We start from the raw sequence: 15,502 nt of genomic DNA, 5'->3' as shown, positions 1-15,502 counted from the left end.
TCACTATACGCGGTCGTCTCAAAATACTTTGTGAGTTGATCTCGTTCAATTTCGATATCGAATTAACTTGGGCGATACGTCTCGGTCTTGGCCGAGTTTAAAAACCATGACTGCTCCTAGACCCAACATAAATGGACCCCTTTGATTTTGCCTCTTAAAGCACAATCCCAAACAATAATGCAAGACATCTTACATGAAAAGGAATATTTTTCTCTCATTAGTAATACAAGGACATCATTTTAGCATAAAGCTGAAGTAATGGAATAAGCCACCTTTGAAAGGTTTCCTCTAAGAAGTACTTGTTTTGTTCCTTTGGGGATAAATATATATAATACAAGGCATGCATGAAACAAACTCCATATCAACATGAAGGCCAGCGTGGTGTGAGGTGTGATATGATATCTATCCTACTACGTGCCCCTTGTATTTTATATTTTATATTTTATCTATCACAGCTAATTCTATTAATTTTTTTTTTAATTTTTGTTGGGTTTTAGCTTTGGATGATGTTTGTGAATGGTTTTATTGAAGAGAAAATTGTTTGGTAGGGACTATTTTATAAATGAACCAATTGAATCAAAAGTCCGTCATAATGATTTAAATTGTCAATCTCTATCTCTCACTATGACGGTTGTACTCTTCCAAAATATACAAGTCTCTCTTTCTCTCTCTCTTAATCCTCCTCTCTCAAGAGGACAACAAATCTTAATTTTGCAATTTTTTATTAAAACCTTAGGGTATTTATGAATTCCTTTCTGAATGTAGATCCTTAAAGAAGCATAATGTGCGTGAATGGCTTCCAACATTGTTCGAGAATGGGGTCAAGAGGAAGACTAATTGCTTGGACGATTCTTCCTTCTTGGACAGATTGAACAGTGAATGTAAATTTGGGTCATTTTGTTTTTGGGAACCATCAACTTGTCACAGGAGTTACCACATCTTGTGGTTGTTGATTAACTCTTCCTTTTAACTTTTGTGGATAATTAGGGGCTTTAATTTCATGGGAATGTGAATTATTAGACATTGTTTTCCATTTTCTCTGCACTGAATGACCATTGCCTTAACTTAAGACTCTATGGTTGTGGACCGAAGCTCCTCCTTAGTGGTCTCCTCAAGGTTATTTCAACAGGTGAGATCACTAAGTAATATGGCCAAACCTACAACATTGCTCTATTAAAAGAAAAAAGATTTGAGTAGGAACTCATCATAAGGAGAACAACCACATACAATACCATAGTTCATATAGAAGTATAAAGAGTCCTCGATACCATCACCAATCTTAAGACAGCAAACAACATAAAAGCTAATGATATATGATTGCCATTGGTTATGACTAAAATAACATTTGGCATCAAAACCAGTGAGGAGATGAGGCAAACTAGTAATAATAGTATTGTGCACACAATAAAATCTTGTCAATAGATCTTTCAAAATTTATATCCCAGTAAAATGTAAAAAAATCAACTGACATGTGATGGTATGCCATCTATGATTTATAAAGGAGACCTGCTATTAGCACCCCCCAACTTTTACTTATCACACTCCAATTTTCTTAAATTATTTATCAATCCAATTAAAGATTAAAACACACTTTTCAAATGTTACAAAAGTTTGGCTAAATCAACATTGCAAAAAATTATATCACTCATTCAAACAATTTCATAAACCCCAAAAATAAAAAAATTAGCAAACAAGGAGCTTTTATTTTTAATTCAAGTGCAATAAGTAAAAGTTGGGTTGTCAATAGCAGCTCTTTATAAAGAAGACCCTTTATTTACACGTTAATGTGTCTATAGAGCTCCTTTGCTATGAATGCCAATAGAGTTTTTTATTTCCAAAAAAAAAAATACCCTCCAGATTGCACAAAACTTTGTACTCAAGGTACCTCTTCAGACTTTGCACGCGAATAAGGCTTGAACATTGTTAACATGTACATCATTGCACCAATAAAATCCAGAAAATTGTTTAATCGAGAAGTTGGATTTCAAAAAATCCCTAATACACAAGTAGGGTTTTTTTGCTTTTGGTACCTAAAATATAAATTTAATTAGGAATAGTGAGAAGACAAACAAAACTGAAAAAAAAAGAAAAAAGAATATAGTATTGTAGCCTCTTGCATCCAGTCCATTTATTGTTGAAATCCACAAGTTTCACTTTAAGGAGTTCATCTTCAACTACAAAGTGATTATGTTGATCTTTCATAAATTGTCTTTCGGCTTTCCTGTATGATTCAAATGACTTGAAACAGGCTCCATTGTAGCCACTGGATATATATATATATATATATATATATATGTAATATTCCTCCCATGTTGTAAATATTTTCGTCCTTTGTCCTATGAACAATACCTGAAAAAATCAACATTATATACACGAGAAGTCAATGAACCCATCAAAATTTAACAATATTAATGAGATACAAATACTCAATCTTTCATCAAATTAAAAGCTTCATAATTTATCAAGACAAAAAGAAATTTCCAATGAGGTTCAAATGCCAACCTCCACATTCAAATTTATGAACTAACTAAACATATAGGTTGCATGACTTCAAAGTCATGTAACATGAAAGGGACAGACCCAAAACCATCTTAAAAAACAATGCACAAGAGCTGTTGGATCTGGCGCCTCTTATCGGCTAGATCTCCTTTTATGGGGAGAACATGCATTCCAGCTGAACCCCATCGTTTGCTTTTAAAATAAAGTTATTTGCAAAGAACTCCTTCCATCATTTCTTTTATTAAAACTAAAATCCCTATCTTGAGTCTCTTTCTACAGACACAAAAATCCTTCTCTCTCATGAGTCTCTCTGTACAGGAAACCCTCCATTGAAGCTCTCCCTTCCCTCACGTCCGTCCGTCCAGTGAGTTCTTCTATTCCTAATCATTTTTATTTAAATTTCCATCATGTTAGGGTTTTTTTTTTCTCTTTTAACCATCTAAGAGCAATGGCATTCTCATTTAATTGGTTGATTGGTAACAATGAAGTGTGAGGATGTTGAGATCAATTGACATTAGTTGATTTCTAATTAAAGATGTATCTCTTCTTCTTGTTCTTGATTGAGATTTCTGTTCACTGTAGGCCAGGCCAGGGTTTTCGTGGTACAACTTGATCTGGTCTGATCTGATCTGATCTAAGGAAGTTAGTTCACAATAAGGTTGAGATCTATAGATTAGAGATGGCTTCCTTCTCTTCCTCTTCCCTCTTGTTTAACCAACTAAAGGTTCGATTTATTTATTTATTTTATTAATTGATGAAGTAGTTTTAACTTATATCATTAGTGCCTGAAATGAAATGGAATGGAATTGAATCAGGATGCAGAACCATTTTTCGTATTAGCGGGTCCCAATGTGATCGAATCCGAGGAACATATTCTACGAATGGCCAAACATATCAAGGCTATCACTTCCAAGTACTTCTACTACTACTACTACTTCTATTACACTCTTTTTCTGTACCAATGCAACGCCAATGAATGAATGCCTCCGTCAACTACTATTAAACAACATATACATTTCTGAATCTCTCTCTTTTCTAGACTTGGGTTGCCATTGGTCTTCAAGTCTAGCTTCGATAAAGCAAACCGTACATCTGCCAAATCATTCCGTGGTCCTGGTCTTGATGAAGGCTTGAAGGTTTGAGGATTGCTTCCTTCTTATCTCATTTTTTTTAATACCAATGCAACTTACAATAAAATCAAATCAAATCAAACAGTTAGTTGTATATTGATGATGTTCATCTTGCCTTGCCTTGCTTTGAAGCAATTATCAGATCAAATCTATTTCTACTTCATACTAACAGTTGTTTCTGATACTCACCTTCAGTAACAACTAATTTTCCTCACTTCTCAGATTTCACTAAAAGAAATATATGATTGAACTTCAGTTACTCTTCCCTATGTTATCAATTCTTGCTTGCTTTATATGTGTTCATGTTCATTCCTTTATTTTTATTTTTTTTACTTAACATCGTTTCAATTACTATAAATTTACAAATCATGTGCCAATGCCTTGGTTCCTACATTTTGCAACTATTCTTATTACTCTTTTTTTCCAAATGCAGATCCTTGAAAAAGTTAAAATAGCATATGACATCCCCATTGTGACTGATGTCCATGAGATTAGCCAGGTAACTCTCTAATTTCCTCTTTCGGAACTCCACTTTTTCATGCGCTCCACATGAGATAAACCATTATTTCCATCAGATTAAGGTGGGTTTGTTTCACAATTCTGAACCAGATCTTTACTAAACTAGAAACAGTTGGGAAGTAAAGCAACGTAACCATGAGCAAGTAGTTATGAACGTCATGCACTCTATGATATCTTCACCAAAATAACAACCTGCTCATGTAGAGAATTACATGTCCTAAGATGGCAAGAAACCTATAACCCCGATCGATGTTGTTAAATAACATATTCAACCAGCACATGCTATTCGCACATCGCATATGCAGTGGCATGTGCTGTGAAAAAAAATCTGACTGTTGGACAATATGCCATTGCACATTGGCAGATAGCATATTTTTGGGGTATGCGACCGCATTTGACAACACTGACCCTGATTCTCTCTTCAAGATGTAGAGTTCATTTGAAAATGCCGTCAAAGTTGGTTACATCATTTGGGATACCAACAACAGATATTGACCAGATTTCAAATAATTTTAGGTCATTCTTCATGTTGAAAATGTTAATGCCAAACTGATAATAGATCTCGTCATTAACATCAAAGTGAATCTAGGTGCTCATCATTCATTGGGGGGAGGTGAACCTTATGATAAAGGGGACCTCGGATGTAGAAGTATACGCTTTAGGTCAGCATATACGTATGCTTGCTCATAAAATGCAAAGAGAAATTGATCAGATTCGTGGGTGTTCCTACTAAGAAACACTTATGATACTATAACTCATGCTTTATCGAGCATGTTATCCCATTTTTAAATTGGTTTATTCTGCAACAGCAAATGCTAGTCATAAAATGGGTGGTGGGTAGATACAATCGGAATAAATAAAAAACAAAAAAACTAATGAGGTTGGATTTCTTGACGCTATCAAAACATTGACCTAGCAACCCAATAAAAAAAAATTATGCTATACTTCTATTTTGTCTCAAGGAATAGTTTTGAAGTTACATTTGTAGAACTAATTGCATAAGATACGAAAATAAAGTCGGTATTGTTTCTAACATGGTTCATTTCCTTTCAGTGTGAATCTGTTGGTAGAGTTGCAGACATCATTCAGATTCCAGCTTTCCTTTGCCGTCAGGTTTTTATTGGTGTTACTGTTTTCTGATATTATCTCATCAGTTTCTTCCTAGTATTTTTTAGTCTCTAAATTGATGCTTCTATTACATAACCAAAAAATTCCATGTTTCTATGTAAATGATCTGCTTTTGTACCACCTCTATTCATCTACATAAGTTTTTTATTATGACAGACAGATCTTCTAGTTGCAGCTGCCAAGACTGGGAAAATTATCAATATTAAGAAAGGCCAATTTTGTGCTCCTTCTGTAAGTTTTGTTTTGTTCTGTGTTTTTTTCTCTCATAATGAAATATGTTCTATTCTTTAAAGGTTGTGTTCACTTTATTATGTTGTAGGTGGGACTTCACTTATTTACCTTGATTACCATTGTAGCCCTGAGTATCATTTGATAGTATTCTATCAATGATTCCTCTTCTAGGAAGTTAAACAAAACTTTCTTTTTTATATTGTTCATGTTGTGCTGATCAAAAATAAATAAAAATGTTCACGTGTGCATTAATCATGGCCATAACCATGCACATGAACTGTGTCATGCCATGTGGTGATGGTCAATTGCACAAAGGGATGTGAAAGGGAAAAAAAGGGTATTAATTTACCAAATTGGTAAAAACTTACTTTTCACCGTTAAAATTTTAATTTTAAATTTGGGAATTCAATAGCCATCCATTTTGAAAACCTTGGAAGAAGCCAAAGCAAATAATTTTTTGAATTTTAGTTTTTTAGATATGAGCTTTTTAATGAAATCTAGAGGGATGTAGTGTTGGATTGCCAATTTGGTAATCCATTTGAGCTCAACAGTCCTTGGTAAGATTTCAAGTTAGTAAGGAAAGTGTTTCTACTCTACCGTGCTAAGCTCAATTTTCTCACACTAATCCGTCCAAATTATTATTTTCAAAATTAAGATTTTTTTTGAAAGTCTCGAACACGTTCACTTGAGCTTCTTTGTCATTTCCAATTTCTGTAGGTTTCAATTATAATTCCATAAAAAAATCATTTTGATTTTAGAATAGACATTAGTTGTGTTTCAATATATATATATATATATATATATATATATATATATATATATATATATATATATATATAATTTAAAACTAGACAATTTCACCCAGTCAAGAAATATTTCCGTCCGCACTTTATGACATCCTAAAATTAGATTGAATGCCAAAGGAATGTAGATATTGAAATTTCAAGAACTTCCAACAAAAAATGCCACCTCTGTCAAGATTTTTTGGCATTTTTTTTTCTTTTCAAAATATGATTTATGCCATGAGCAGCATACTCTTTAAATTATGAAGAAATATTACTAACTTTCAGTTATAATTTTGTCATATTTATTTTGATTTATAATTTAATATTAAATTTAAGTTTGGATCATAATAGATTTGCATCAGTGTCACACAAACAACTTGTAGACCAAACCCATATCAGAATTAATGTTAGACAAACAACATGAAAGCTAATCTGGCTTAAGATTACCAGCACAAGGTCAAGGAAAATTCAATTCAGGATATGTAAAATGATTTTAGTAGCAGCCAAACAGACCCTGATTATGTGTTAACGTTCATGACTCAAATCTTTTTCCTGGAAGCCAAAAAAAATTGTATTTGTTATAGTCCCTTTCAACAATGAAAGCACTAGATTAAGCTCCTTGGAGATTTTAAGCCAACCTTATCCTAGTCATATTGTCCAATGGTACCCAGAGATGTGAGAATAAGTTTTATATCTTGATTCACAAATTCTATGGATTTTGAATCTGTAACTTTGGGAGGATTTCTTTTTGTTAAGGAAGATAATGAGTAATCTCCTTCCTCAAGAAAACTGTCATTGCATTCTTTCATATGGAGCATTTATACGCATTACATGTCAGTGTGCTTCGGGTGCCCCCACCATTGGTACTGATTCACTGTACAAGATTGGGGTTATGATCTTTTGGACTTAATATGTTTCCTTGTGGTTTTTAACAAATAATGGGTTAATTATATATGGATACCAATGCTTGTTTGACAGGTCATGGTAAACTCTGCTGAAAAAGTTAGACTTGCTGGGAACCCAAATGTGATGGTTTGTGAGCGAGGCACCATGTTTGGCTATAGTAAGTCATTCCACATCCATTAATTTTAGAAAAAGGCTATTTCATTTTGCTAAATAGTGGCATGCAAGTTTTTTCTATTGGGACCCCATTAGGTTTCTAAACTAATAATCCTAGAGGTGATGAATGTGATAATATATACCAAACTTCGCTTTGGATTTACAAGAAACTTGTTTTGTGGAAGATACTCTCGCACCTTTTGATGGGAGTTTGAAAAAAACATAGTAAAAGAATTCTTTAAAACAAAGTTCAGAGGATTTTGCAATTCTGTTACGATATTTTTGGGAAATATCTTCACATTCTGAAGGAGATCTGTGAGATTGGGAATTTGTTGAGCAATCAGAGCAATATCACATATAATGGTAGAAGGAAAAGATGCACCCCTCATGAAGATAAGAAGTTGGGGGCATTAAGCTGTACTTTGACCGTAGAGCTTACAACTTCATAAGCCCAGTCAGCTTCAATAATTTTGTCTGAAATGACTGTGGGGAAACTTTTAGTTTTCTTTTACTTTAAATTTATTTATTCTCATAGGAATGGTTGATTCCAATGAAACGGAGATCAAAGCTCTATACTTGAAGGTACTCAAATTTGTCAATCCATCCATTGGAAATTGAAGTCCATTCTTTAAATGTCATTAGATTGGTGATTGGAGGTGCTAAATATCCTCAGAAATGCGCCCTTGTAATGTAATAGACCACATGATGTGTAAGAAAATATAAGGGAATGAGAAGATACCTTGACTCCATCCAACGATGTCAAATACAGGTTGTGTATTTTTTAATAGACTACGGTGTCAAACTTTGCCAAAAGAAATGGATATCACCAGATGATGTCTCGTAATGCTTGCCATATTGCTAATAGATATTCGAAACTTTCCTAAAGAAAATACAACGCTATTATCACGTTGTACTTAAAAAATACTAATTTGCTAAAAATTTCAATTATGAATTTTATTAAAATCAGTAAAATAGAAATTATTATATATAGTAAGCTCGTGATTTGGGGCTTGGACCCATATCACAGTTCGTTGACATATATTGTAGCGCAATGTTGAGGTCATGGGTTCAGGTCTAGTTTACCCACCAAAAAAAGTCTCATGATTTAGTATTAATAGTAAAACAATATTACTATCTTTGGGATAAGGATTTGATGGTGCAACTAGTCCATGATGGTTGGGGGCATTTCTTATCCCTATTCCAAGTATCTTGCTGCCTTTTTGTCTTGGAAGAGAATCCTTTGAAGTTTGATTCCATTTTCTGTGTGTCAGGGAATATGGAGGATAGAAACTGTAGGATGTCGAGGGGATTAAGTACGTGAGGCAGGCGGTGATAATTAGTTTTGTGGGGATTTTATTTTATTGGAGTAAGTAAAGTGTTCAAAGAATTGCAAGGGGTGTGTGTTCTTTGAAGATTTATTATGGAAATGGGAAGATGTGTATAATGGGTAATAGGTTTCATTGTGCTGAGTGTTTGAGTCTTCTTTTATATTGTGTTGATGTGAGGTATGTCTCCTTGACCTCATCCTTTTGTTGCAATAAAATTTCACTTGTTGGAAAAAAAAAGTATAATGTATTACCATACACTGTAAAAACATAGTTTATGATAAATAGTAAAATAATATTCTTGTTGAAGACTCCTAGCATTTCTCTTCTTTCTTCTTTGGTGACCTCATTTTTTATTTTCTTTTGAGAGCTTTACTTTGGTGTAGCGTGGGTGCCTTGATTCATAGATGCTCCTGCATCATTTATGCATTCGAGCATTCTGGAAAAAGTGCTTTGCTTTATTATTTAGTAGTAATGATGCATGAATTCAATGATTTTGGGAATAATAATATTTCGATCTCACCAAAAAAATATGTATAACCATTAAGACTGATAAAAGTATTTTGTTTAAATAGCATGGACATCAAAGGGTAAGATGTAGCTGCTTTAAGCTAATTAGGAGTGAAACTATCCATTCTTCATTGAATATCATCATCCAATTCTGTGAATTTGTGTCAATATCCTGGTTTTTGTTTGTAGGTGATTTGATTGTTGATCCACGCAACTTGGAGTGGATGAGGGAAGCAAATTGCCCAATCGTGAGTAGAGTACTGATTGCTATTTCTGCTTCTTTGTGTTGCATTTTATTTCTAATTGAAGTGGAATGTTCTTAGTTTCTAAATCATAATTCCGTGCTTCCATTTAAGAACATGTTCATCTTTCATTGTTCATTTGCACATTGCACTAATGCATCCCATGGTCACTTCTATATCAACCTCCCATAATATCTTTTTTTTTCTTCCTTTTGAAATGACAACTTCATGGTGCTTATTGTTTGGCTTTGTTTTTTCAGTGAGTTTCTCTCACTGATCTTTTCCCTTGTAATTTTTGTTGGTTTCCCCTTGACAAAATTATCCTTTTTTCTGAATAAAAAAAAAAAATAGGAAGCCAAATGCTTAGCAGATGCTGTGGTTAATTTTGGTGTAGAAATGTATTCAACTTTTCTGTCCTGATAAAATGATTATGTATATTAAGATTAGAGACCTTAATGAATATTATTTCTTAATGAGTCCTAATTGATAAAGGGGTCTCAGTGTTGCTAGTATCAGTGTGTGGCTTTAAAATTTTCAATCATACTTACAGTGATAAGATATGTATATGATGAGGCTTTCACCTGGATATATTTTAATTTTCTCCAAATTTCTTGAATTTCTCCTCTTAATTTCTTTTGCCATCAACATTCTTAATAACCATGGTTGTGTCAGATGTCTGCCTATCTGAAAGATATATTGCTTCACTGCAGGTAGCAGATGTTACACATTCATTACAACAACCTGCTGGGAGAAAGGTACTCACCAGTTAATCCCCTCTTGTTTCATAGTTACAATTAAGAATTGGGTATCATTATCATTACGTCCATTATTTAAAATCTTGTCTTTAGGCATTGTCTCTGTCAGGGAAAAGCCAAGACCACCTCAAGCATTACATTACAAGATAATCTGAGACAAAGCCAAAACAAACTGAAACAAACCCAAGAAATTCCTCCAATGTCTCTCATTCAGATCACCATCAAGACCAAGACATCTCAGTCAAGGCATTATGAGATGATACAAAATTTTGAGACATATCCTTATCGATCAAATGAAGCAACTATGCAAAAGTATAGCAATATTTGGCAGGATTTATTTTGTGAGATTTTCATGATCATTTTAGACATGGAAGTAAACCTGCCATTTACTTTGAATGCGTGAATAGATCTAAACTTTTCATCTTTCAATTTCTTGATCTTGCTGTGTAAGAATATTTATTGCAGAGTGAGAGTTTGGTGCTGTCAAGATCTTTAAGTATTGGGGCCAAGTCACTTAAGCTTTTTTCTTCAATTTCTGCAATAGTTTGTAAAGTCCACGTTTAGTTTGTTTTTTCTGTTTATATTTTGAAGGTCATCACAACCTCTTCCGTTTTTCTTTATCAATAAGTTTGCCCTTTTCTCATTTCTAATACCATTTCTAGGTTTAGAAAAATATTTTCTTTTACTATTGTTATTATTATTTTTGAGTAAAAGAGAGCTAAAGGTACTACTTTCTCAATTAGCTGGAAGGTGTAGGTGTTGCCAGTGGAGGCCTTCGTGAATTGATACCATGTATTGCAAGAACATCAGTTGCTGTGGGAGTGGATGGAATCTTCATGGAGGTACATAATCAGAATTCAGAACCTCTATGTAACTAATATTCTTTACTGGGTCCTCTCAGCACCACATGCTGCTTCTTTTGGTTGGGTGCATATACAAAATATTTGCAAGGAAAAATTGAAGTTACAACAGTACTTCATGCATGATATATTGGATTGATCATAACCATACATGTAAATAGCTGAAAATGTCGAACAATGGAACATTAAATAAAACTGCAAATAAGTTCTTCCAAAGAAAATTGATGAGAACCTGCAATATGTCACCGGCTCGACAGGGAAGGGATGAAGTATAATTTCATCAGCTGACTCAGAACTCTTCCAACTCAACTTAGTTTGGCTTTCCAATTATTCTTGATTTAAAATATGTTGGAGTCAAACCATATTTTTCACCACACAAGTCCTGAATCTCCATGTCATAATTTCCCCCTCTTACCTACTAGTTGACGTTAGGGTATACCCAATCCACATTGGACCTGAATATCCATGCCATTCTCTCCCTCAAATCCACCAGATGACATCAAGTACTACCCAATTGACATTTGAGGAGACAAATGAGAGCCAAAATCATCTTATTAGTCAACCTGAGATAAGTTCAATCCAGTGTGAACCCTCTTCCTCTCTTCCTGCCGAGGCCGAGATGACCAAGTTGTTCTTGGCTGACACTTACAACTATGTGTCCTCTTTCTAAGACTCTCATGGTGAGCTGCACAGCCTAAAACATTCTTTACAATCTTTATCACTGTAGATTCTCAGTCGGTAGTTACACTCTTTGTAGGTAAGGAACATGTGTGGGATGGGGTTAATGTCCATTCATTTAATTGAAAATGTCTAAGTTCTAGCCTTTTTGCTATCTAAGCACTGTTTTAAGTATCCATATGTATGATTCCTTTCAAAGCCCTGATATGGGCTTGAACTCTTAGCTCAATTGGCTTGACATACTGCCATGAAGTTGCAGGTTCAATCTCAACTCTTCTTTCCACCTCCAACACACCCACCCATCCACACAAAAATACAAAATGATAGATATGTGTGATTCCTTCAGTTTCCAGATTCATATTTCTCAAAGAGCTAGCTCCTTCAGACCCTTCGATTTTTTTACTAGAAAACATATCTTAGACGATCACATTTTGTTTCTTTGTTCTTTTATTTTCTCTTATAAGTTACTGAGATTTTTTTGGATGGTTAGGTGCATGATGATCCTCTGCGTGCGCCTGTTGATGGTCCCACACAATGGGTGAGTTTAATTTGCATGTTTTTGGTTAAAATTCATGGGCTTTTTTTTGTATAAACAAGAGTTTTCTTCTATCTTGGAAATTGGTGCTTCCATTCTTGGGAAAAAAAAAAGTCAATAATATTCATTGACGAACCTGCTTGTTTCATAGCCTCTACGCAATTTGGAGGAGCTACTGGAAGAACTCATCGCAATTGCTGTAAGTTCAGGGCACCCTAAACATTTTAAAGATAAAATTTGGATGCATAGTTGCATCAGGATGGGAAGAAGCTCTGTCCCTACCCATGACATTCACAAGGCACACATGCAGGCTATGTTTTCTCTTGGTGCAGTATGTTGTCGATGTGAATAGTAGGGGTTCATCAATTTGCTGAACCCTCTGATTGATGGTATATATATAGTATAAGCTTTAATCCTTTAGAGAACATAAAAGTTTCATTTTGGAAGGAAACATGTTAAGGTGTTTTTTTATATGATAGGTTTGGTATAGTTTAGCCATCATCAACATGGGGAACCTTAGTCATTCAGCGAACCCTTGCTGCAGTTGGTTGACTTGTAATGCATTGGGGTGAAAGATCTTGGTAACCATCTGATCTGCATTCTTCTTCTCACCAGGGAGATCTTGTAAGACAATAGTTATCAATGACTTCAACCATCTGATCTATAGAATTTTGGAAGACTAGTTCACCATGTTCCCCCTCCCAAACCATCCACAATTTTTTAATGCAATCTAATAGTTGGAGCAAAATGAGTTGAATTGGCCCGGGTGATCACTTTGGTGGGAGAGTAAAAAATTATTTTTCTCAACTCCTTGCCTTTTGTGTCCCACGTGTATAGGACAAGCAAGGGGAGAGCTTCCGTCCTAATGCTAATACTCATCTAAACAGTAATTTAACCTTAAATCATTTCAGATTTTAATACTTACATTGATTTTATTTTATTTTCTTGGTATCTCAAAGAGGGTCAGCAAGGGGAAACAACCGTTCAAAATAGATCTCTCACCATTTCGTGCTGAAGACTCTTGAAAGTCACAAAGGGTAAGCTAGCAGAAAGGGAGGACACTGAAACTGTATTGAACCCAACCTGTTGATTGATTGAACTTCCTTTGGTGTTTATTCATTTATATGTTTATTTGATGTGATGAAAACATACCTCAAGACAGGTTAATACTTTTGCGGAACACAAATAATCCAGTATGTAATTGAGGCGCTGACACTCTCATACATCCTTGCCAGACACTATTTGTGATTTGTGCCCACAGTTCGGAAAATGGTTTCTGTTTGGAGGCAAACAAACAAACTGTTCGTGCTGGAAAAATGTAGGGAATATTTTGGATCAAAAGGTGGCAGGCAGAGATATCCCTTGCTTGGGTGTTTGCCACATGACATACACATACAGGGTCAGGTCTCAGCATCCCCTGAGAATCCCAAGAGGAGGGGAAGTTAACCTAAGTACCTAACCATCATCCATCCTCTTCTTTTTTTAATTTGTCTGAATAGTTGCCTGTTAGACACACCTAGAAATTCTCATTCAGCTACTACGGTACGTATGATACTGCCTCTTTACATTAGTGTTGATCTGGAGTGTCTCGTCATTGGACCTCACTGGGGAGACTGGCTTCACCAAAAACTACCTTGATCCAATGATTTAAGTCATCACAAAAATGACAATTTGTCTAGACTTGTTTCCCAACATCTATGTGATCATAGGAGACCAAGGGTAGGGACTCCATTTATAGTCTTCCTCTGGCCACCACCTAAGATCATTGCGCCCCCCTCCCTTCTGATTTTGGGCAACTTAAAGACCGATAAGAATAGTGTCTCCTTGATGCAAATTGTACATGCGTTATCAAAAGTAAATAATAAATTTCATTAGATTATCATCAAATTATTCATTGCTCCAACTTCATGTCAAATGAAACAATCACTGCATTTGTAGTCACAAGGGGGTGTTGGTACAGTTGAACACATCTGTGATGGATGCTTCTTGGGATGGTATTCCAGACTTTTAAGCCCTTTGAGGATCATCTCACATCTCTTTATAAGTCATTCCCTACTAACTCATTGCTGATATCTATCTTGTAATTTCTATCCAAAATATTGATCTTTCCTCAATTCTCTGGGCTACATAGGGTGCTGCAAATGCAGTTCTGGGGACAATGCATGGTGATTTCAGGACGTGATATTCTGATGCCAACTCCCAGTTTAGTCAACCAATGCAAGTCAGAGCATCTGATCCCAACTACCAAGTTAAGTCAAGAGTCATGGCGGAAGTCACTCATGAAGTTTTAGTTTCTATGATATGTCATTATGCACAATGGAAACTCAACAACCTAGGGTGGCAATCTAAACACAACTCAAAAATGACACAAAATTAGTGGGTGTGGGTGTGGGTCAGGGTTACAATAGTGTTGACCTGTCTAACATGTTTATTAAATGGGTCTAAGTTGGGGATGTCAATCTGCTTGACCCGTTTTGACACAAGGTGTCATTTTAATTAATAAAACATAGGAAGTATCTCAAATATCAACAATATTTAAGGATTTTTAAAATTACTCATTTTTTTATTAGAATTTTGTATTACTTTTTCATAATTCATTTATTTTTTCAAATTTGATAAAATATAGAGGATGCTTAAAGTTATTTTTATAATGATTGTCACAAAATTTGCCTCTACCACCAACGGAAGAATTTGAATGGTGGTGGATAACAAATTTTGTACCATAGGTAAGAAATGAGTAAAAACACCATAAACATACGATTTGGAAAAAATCCATGTAATTTTGAAAACTAGTCAACAAACAGTACATAGTTCTTGAATTCAAATCACATTTTTAACTAATATTTTAAATTATAAATAAGCTCTTTTAGATACATGTGTGCTTGCAAATGCCACCTTGTAATTGTCCTCCTCGATCCTGTGGTATTGGATCATGATTTTGGATGCGACAAAGTGATGCAATCAAGAAATATCCTGACTAACTTAGTAAGTGTTTGGTATGGTCTAATCTAATCAATACCAAGTTGACTCACCCAAGTTATTTCATTTTTTATGCTTAAAAATCTTTATTATTATAAGTGGTTCAGCACCAAAATTTAGTAGACCTAAAATGCCTGTTATCAAGAGCACTTTTTATTAAATTGATTAGAATTATAATCGCACACCGATCAAAAAATAGAATCATAATTGCCCAACACCAAGAATCATGTTAATTAGTTTTCTAATATTACAAAAACATCCTTTTAT

The 15,502-nt window shown here is 34.6% G+C and overlaps 1 protein-coding gene across 5 annotated transcripts; it reads left to right on the top strand.

Annotated features, from left to right (window-relative positions):
* Nucleotides 1–2,656: 2,656 nt before the first annotated feature.
* Nucleotides 2,657–14,607, top strand: LOC147405272 (2-dehydro-3-deoxyphosphooctonate aldolase). 5 transcript variants are annotated; one of them, XM_086441515.1, is made up of 15 exons: nucleotides 2,657–2,863; nucleotides 3,082–3,223; nucleotides 3,315–3,412; nucleotides 3,539–3,635; nucleotides 4,063–4,128; nucleotides 5,202–5,261; nucleotides 5,433–5,507; nucleotides 7,271–7,355; nucleotides 9,376–9,434; nucleotides 10,139–10,183; nucleotides 10,927–11,025; nucleotides 12,212–12,259; nucleotides 12,408–12,455; nucleotides 13,216–13,293; nucleotides 14,388–14,607. In XM_086441515.1, the coding sequence occupies exons 2-14, from the start codon at nucleotides 3,179–3,181 to the stop codon at nucleotides 13,279–13,281; spliced, it is 891 nt and encodes a 296-aa protein (XP_086297641.1). In that variant the 5' UTR covers nucleotides 2,657–2,863; nucleotides 3,082–3,178; the 3' UTR covers nucleotides 13,282–13,293; nucleotides 14,388–14,607. The 5 variants fall into 5 exon arrangements, with proteins under 5 accessions (XP_086297641.1, XP_086297642.1, XP_086297640.1 ...); XM_086441516.1 differs by lacking the exon at nucleotides 14,388–14,607 and adding an exon at nucleotides 13,419–13,477; XM_086441514.1 differs by lacking the exon at nucleotides 14,388–14,607 and having other exon boundaries at nucleotides 2,658–2,850; nucleotides 3,087–3,223; nucleotides 13,216–13,477.
* The last annotated feature ends 895 nt before the right edge of the window (nucleotides 14,608–15,502 follow it).

This window comes from Akebia trifoliata, chromosome 4 (genome assembly GCF_017979445.1).
Source record: "Akebia trifoliata isolate Shusen 1 chromosome 4, ASM1797944v1, whole genome shotgun sequence".
Classification (NCBI taxonomy): Eukaryota; Viridiplantae; Streptophyta; class Magnoliopsida; order Ranunculales; family Lardizabalaceae; genus Akebia; species Akebia trifoliata.
Note: the sequence above shows the minus strand (reverse complement) of the source record. Positions and strands in the feature narration are given on the sequence as shown.